This window comes from Limulus polyphemus, unplaced genomic scaffold (genome assembly GCF_000517525.1).
Source record: "Limulus polyphemus unplaced genomic scaffold, Limulus_polyphemus-2.1.2 Scaffold3020, whole genome shotgun sequence".
Classification (NCBI taxonomy): Eukaryota; Metazoa; Arthropoda; class Merostomata; order Xiphosura; family Limulidae; genus Limulus; species Limulus polyphemus.
Genome location: NW_013668630.1, coordinates 114,002 through 120,839, shown reverse-complemented (window position 1 = coordinate 120,839; position 6,838 = coordinate 114,002). Strand labels below are relative to the sequence as shown.

The 6,838-nt window shown below is 31.1% G+C and overlaps 1 protein-coding gene across 2 annotated transcripts in view; it reads left to right on the top strand.

Moving 5' to 3' along the window:
- LOC106468480 (protein tweety-like) overlaps positions 1 to 1,643 on the top strand; it is a 32,607-nt gene extending 30,964 nt beyond the window's left edge. Inside the window, exons 11-12 of one of the 2 annotated variants that reach the window (XR_002612656.1) lie at positions 581 to 1,122; positions 1,508 to 1,643. Coding sequence is in view for 1 of the 2 variants with exons in the window: in XM_013928909.2 (XP_013784363.1) it covers positions 581 to 643 (63 nt within the window). In the remaining variant the exon portion in view is untranslated. Of the gene's footprint in view, positions 1 to 580 lie in introns of both variants that reach the window. The other variant, XM_013928909.2, reaches the window with a different exon arrangement.
- The last annotated feature ends 5,195 nt before the right edge of the window (positions 1,644 to 6,838 follow it).

Below are 6,838 nucleotides of genomic sequence, written 5' to 3'. Positions count from 1 at the left end.
GTTATTGCTCCACTATGTGTGTGTAGATAGCAGTATATGAATCTAGTTATGTTGTGTTATTGCTCCACTATGTGTGTGTAGATAGCAGTATATGAATCTAGTTATGTTGTGTTATTGCTCCGCTATGTGTGTGGATAGCAGTACAAGAATCTAGTTATGTTGTGTTATCTCTCCGCTGTGTGTGTAGATAGCAGTATAAAATCTAGTTATGTTGTGTTATCTCTCTGCTATGGTAGATACATTGTACATTCATTGAGTTTACACTGTGTTGATAGAATTGTAAAAACGTAAGTAAATACCCTGTAAGTACTTTGGGTTTACACTTAATAGAAATGTAAACAAGATAATACATACCTTGTAAGTACTTTAATGTAAACAAGTTAATAAATTCCCTGTACATTCATTGAGTTTACACTGTGTTGGTAGAAATGTAAAAAAGTTTATAAATACCCTGTTGGTACACAAGGTTTATACGTTTTTTTTTTCTATTTTGAGGTTTTTAGGGAATTGGTATGAAATAGGTTTATAATAAGTAATATATGTTTTATCAGTGTTTTTTCTTCTTCCACTAAATTTTCAGTATCATCAACTTTCTGGATGTGCATTTGAGGGAAATGAAGGCTACATATCTCAGAGGGCCTGAAGATCAATCCACCTACTTAATCTGACATGTTCTACAACATTTGAACTCATCACAACTGTTTTTATACCTTTTATTCTGTTGAAGAAAATATTGTACAGAAGTTTTACATTGCATTCTTAAGAAATTAAGGATATTATGTTGTATATTGATGTTTGTCTTTTCCTTTAGGCAAAAAAAGCACTATTCATATGACAAGTTATATATATATATATATATCTTTCTACCTGCAGAATTTTCTCAGATATTTATCTATTCAATATTGTACTAGTCAAATAGTTTAAGTTATGATAAAGATTGTTTAAATGATATTAAAGAATGATGCACTTCCTATTGTAAAAAACTTCATAAAATGTAAAGAAAAACTTTAGAAAACCTGAATTGTTAAACATGTTGGTGAGGGTGTGTGAGAGGTAATTGATAAGAAACATGTTGTTGAGGGTGTGTCAGGATTAGTTGTTAAGAAACATGTTGGTGATGGTGTGTCAGGATTAGTTGTTAAGAAACATGTTATTGAGGGTGTGATAGGATTAGTTGTTAAGAAACATGTTGGTGATCGTGTGTCAGGATTAGTTGATAAGAAACATGTTGTTGATGGTGTGTCAGGATTAGTTGATAAGAAACATGTTGTTGAGGGTGTGTCCGGATTATTTGATAAGAAACATGTTGTTGATGGTGTGTCAGGATTAGTTGATAAGAAACATGTTGTTGATGGTGTGTCAGGATTATTTGATAAGAAACATGTTGATGGTGTGTCAGGATTATTTGATAAGAAACATGTTGTTGATGGTGTGTCAGGATTATTTGATAAGAAACATGTTGTTGATGGTGTGTCAGGATTAGTTGATAAGAAACATGTTGGTGAAGGTGTCAGGATTAGTTGATAAGAAACATGTTGGTGATGGTGTGTCAGGATTAGTTGATAAGAAACATGTTGATGGTGTGTCAGGATTAGTTGTTAAGAAACATGTTGTTGATGGTGTGTCAGGATTAGTTGATAAGAAACATGCATGTTTCTTATCAACTAATCCTGACACACCATCAACAACTGACATATGTAAATACTGAAGTCTGTAGGAATATCTTATCAACTAATCTTGACACACCATCAACAACATGTTTCTTATCAACTAATCCTGACACCTTCACCAATTCATCAACCTACATGATAACACTAGTCACATATACACATCATTTACCTAAGCTACAGAAAGTTCTAGTCACATGTACAATTCATCAACCTGGGCTACAAATAACACTAGTCACATGTACAGTTCATTAACTTGTTTTAGATACTTATTACTAGTATTGGTGATCCACATTTAATATTAATGCACATAACACATTTTATATAAATTAAATGTTTTTATTAAGGTTGTTGTATCTTTACTAAGTTACATAAATAACTTTTTAAAAACTAAAAATGCTAATATATTTACTATAAAGATTACAGAAACTATTTTATAAGAATCTTGTGATCTATTCAAGTTGTTAGGCATATCAACTGACATATGTAAAGTGTGTAGGAGTAAAATAGAGAAGAAATGGTTTAATACATTGTGAGATATTCCAAACATTAATGAAGTGTACACGTGATGTGACTAGTGTTATCATGTTGACCACATTAATGAAGTGTACATGTGATGTGACTGGTGTTATCATGTTGCCCACATTAATGAAGTGTACATGTGACTATGACTAGTGTAGCCCTTTTTGATGATGTGTACACGTGATGTGATTAGTATTATCATGTTTCCAGGTTGATGATGTGTACATGTGATGTGACTAGTGTTATCATGTTTCCAGGTTGATGATGTGTACATGTGATATGACTAGTGTTATCATGTAGCCCCTTTTGATGATGTGACTAGTGTTATCATGTTGCCCACGTTAATGAAGTGTACATGTGACTATGTCTAGTGTTATCATGTTGCCTAGGTTAGTGATTTGTATATGTGATATGACTAGTGTTATCATGTAGGCCAGTTAATGAATATTGTTCATCATTTATCCATCTGCTTGAAGAGTGTTAAATTTATATGTAGCTCCATGTGTGATATTCTTGTAAACTTGGTATAATTTTTGCATTTTGTGTATTAATTTACCACAACAAATACATCAGTGTATTATTTGACATTTTCACAGTTAAAAAAAAATACTGGTAATACTTTATAAATTCTATATAGTATTGTACAAATACTATAAATATTTAATGTATAGTTGGAGATTTGTAAATTTTTAACTGTTTAAAAAGTATCAAGGTTATGATTTTTAACTTAGCTGAAAGCACATGGATAAGAAATGACAGAATCTAAGATACCTGTCTGTACACGTTCTTAACTTGTGACTATCATTCTAGTTGGATTACTTAATGTAATATTTCTGGATACCTTTAAATCACTCTAAGGACAAATTCTTATTATTTACACTCATATATAACCTAATCTACATTTTTCAGCTGTTTGTATACTTCAGTAAACATACTATATCATATTTCAAGCTTATAGTGTGAGTATTAATTAATGAATTAGACTAGTATTAAGTCCCAGGATATAATGTCATGTTTCAAGTGTTTAATGCAAGTATTAATTAATTATAACAGTATATGTTTCAAGCTCATTGTATGACATGAAAGATTTCTTTATCTTACATTTTATACTTTGTGTTTTTCAATAAGTAGTTCCTTCTCAAAGAATATCTCTTTGGAAAAATATACAGGGTGGGACAAAAGTGACAATACAGTTGTTTCCTACTTTAACTACTAACTGTTACTCTAAAAGAAAAATTCATTAATTTGGTTTCAATTGTCTTTGTAATTTTTCTTAGTATCAACTGTATAGTAACTTTTATACAAACCCTTTAAAGGAATATTACTGTTTTTCATTTACTTTTTTGTTTGATTGTTATCGGATATTCATGCAAAGCTGCTCAAGATATCTTCGTTAGTGGTCCCTAATTTTTTAACTGGCATACTAGAGGAATAGCAGCTAGTCAACAACAACTACCACCAACTCTTGTATCACTGAATAGTGAAATTTGCCTGTCACCCTTCTAACACACTCAAAGCCCCAAAGTGATTTAGAGCTCCATTAAAAAAAAAAATCAGTAACAGGATGCAAACGAGTATCCAGTTTATAGTCAGACACACTAATCAGTGGGGCCACACTTGAACCTTCAATACATACTTCTCCTTGAAGGATATAATTATATGTGAAATAATTTCAGCATCTTTCAATAATTCCATTATTTTTCAGTGCACATTTTCCTAAGATAGATTAGAATATACCTTTATTCATGTGTATTTTCATAAATTTCCAGTGGTTCTGCATGTAGTCATGACGTTCTTCTAAATCAAAGGTGAAAAACAAGTACTAAGAACAAAGATTTTAGCACACAACTTATCTATGTAAAAGAACAAATTTATGTGCTAAAACATTTGTTCTTAAATTTCAAGCTAGAGCTCATACATGCATTTGTTTTGGAAAAGTTTTTTTTTTTTTTATTAGACAAAGTAGACTAGATTGTGTTGAAAAACCTGTTTGAGTATTAAAAAAAAGAATTCTGCAATCAGTAAACCACAGTTTAGTAAATAAAGATTTTTAGTTTGTTCATATTCCTTTTCCTGCCCTTATTTAATTTTTGTCTGTATAACATTTCCAGAATCCGAGTTTAGTGAATACCATAGTTTGTATCAACATTTCTATCTAACTTAATTAAAGACAATAGATTACTTATATTCATTGTACCATATCAATGTTTCAGTAAAAGGTTAATATAAAGTGATAATTGTTTAACCTACATCAGAATGCAAGTACACTTCACTCACAAAACTAAACAACAACAGTTGCATGTTCAAAATATTAAAACCCAGACACATATTTAAAGTCTGTACATAAAAGATTTCACATAAAAATGGTCTTGCTTCCAATAAACAAGACATCCTGTAAATGTTCAGCATATTGTTTTCCAGTAGCAAATATATAAGTAGTGTCACGGTAGTTAATGAGGCTTAAAACTTTCCATTTTATTTGCAGTAAATACATATTTATGTTAATTTATGAGTCTTTTTTTTAGATTGAATATTTTATCTGAAGTAAATATACAAAAGTGGGTTTCACGTTTAAAAATATCACTTTAAATTCTGAAGATACAAGGATATTACCTATTCACAAAGGTAGCATTATGCTTCAACATGTTGCCATTAACCTACACACACACACAATAGTTTTCTTACCTTATGATTATTTTATTTCAAGACCTCCAAAACAAGACATCACTTCAGGTTTCATCTCACAAAGGTGACTTAAATATTGATTGAATAAAACCTTAATCAAAACATAAGAAGACAACACTTTAGAAAAAGCTTCTGTTGGTTATTGACTAGACTGTACGAACCTTTTTTACATAACACCTCTAACTGATACCAATAACAGACAAAATAATGGTTATTAATTTATTTCTGGAACACACTTGTGGTTAAAATTAACTCAGTGAAAAAGTTACACATTCTCCTAAACCTCACAATTTCTACATCATTGTGCACAAAAATTAAATGGATAAAAAATGCAGCCCAAATAAAAAATTAATTTAAACAGTTAAAACTACAACCAGTTCCACTACAGTGTACGTGTGGTAAACAAATCTACAGCATGTGGAGAAACATAATAAAACCAATTTTCACACTTTAACATGCTGGACTGTCAGAGCATAACACTGTTTATCAAACTTCACACTTTAACATGCTGGACTGTCAGAGCATAACACTGTTTATCAAACTTCACACTTTAACATGCTGGACTGTCAGAGCATAACAGTGTTTATCAAACTTCACACTTTAACAAGCTGGACTGTCAGAGCATAACACTGTTTATCAAACTTCACACTTTAACATGCTGGACTGTCAGAGCATAACAGTGTTTATCAAGCTTCACACTTTAACATGCTGGACTGTCAGAGCATAACACTGTTTATCAAACTTCACACTTTAACATTCAAGGCATGCTCCTATTTTGTTTTAGTACAACTTTACAAAAAAAAGCTATTATTTTCACTACATAAAAGAATACCTAATACTTTCTTTCTTTAACAAAATACATCAAATCAGAAAACATTAAAACCTTGATTATACTGAAATGTAGCTGAATTAAAAAAACTATGAAAATACACAATTCCAAAGTTTTCTACAAATATAAAGATAACAGAAATGTTACTTTACGTCTCATCATGGTATGTGAAACTTTAAGATAAAAAGAAAGTTCATAAATGCATTATTAAGTATGAAATTATTTTGTGGTGAATTAGTACAATGGTTACTTGAAAGGTATAATTACAGAGTTACTGATGTTTTGTCTTGACTCACATTCGGTACACAATGTCTATCCCATCAGATACTCTGTAAAGATCTTTATTACATGGTAACTCGTACAAAAATGACTAGAAAAGAAGTTAGCCGTTTCAACCATTCAAGTAATTTGAACATTTCAAAACTATCACATCATAAGTTTTTATATATTCATTATAACATAACTTTCTGTAATACAAAATATATAGTTTAAATTTTTAAATAGGACAACATCTGAACACCAACTCATCCATTAAACAAACTGGTGCCAGATCAACAATAGGATATCACACACGACTGTTGACATGGTAGTGACATCCTGCTGTTTCTAACAGTACTCTACACTTGATAACTGTTAACATGGTAGTGACATCCTGCTGTTTCTAACAGTACTCTACACTTGATAACTGTTAACATGTAGTGACATCCTGTTGTTTCTAACAGTACTCTACACTTGATAACTGTTAACATGTAGAGACATCCTGCTGTTTCTAACAGTACTCTACACTTCATAACTGTTAACATGGTAGAGACATTCTGCTGTTTCTAACAGTACTCTACACTTGATAACTGTTAACATGGTAGAGACATTCTGCTGTTTCTAACAGTACTCTACACATGATAACCGTTAACATGTAGTGACATTCTGCTGTTTCTAACAGTACTCTACACTTGATAACCGTTAACATGTAGTGACATTCTGCTGTTTCTAACAGTACTCTACACTTGATAACTGTTAACATGGTAGAGACATCCTGCTGTTTCTAACAGTACTCTACACATGATAACCGTTAACATGTAGTGACATCCTGTTGATTCTAACAGTACTCTACACATGATAACTGTTAACATGTAGT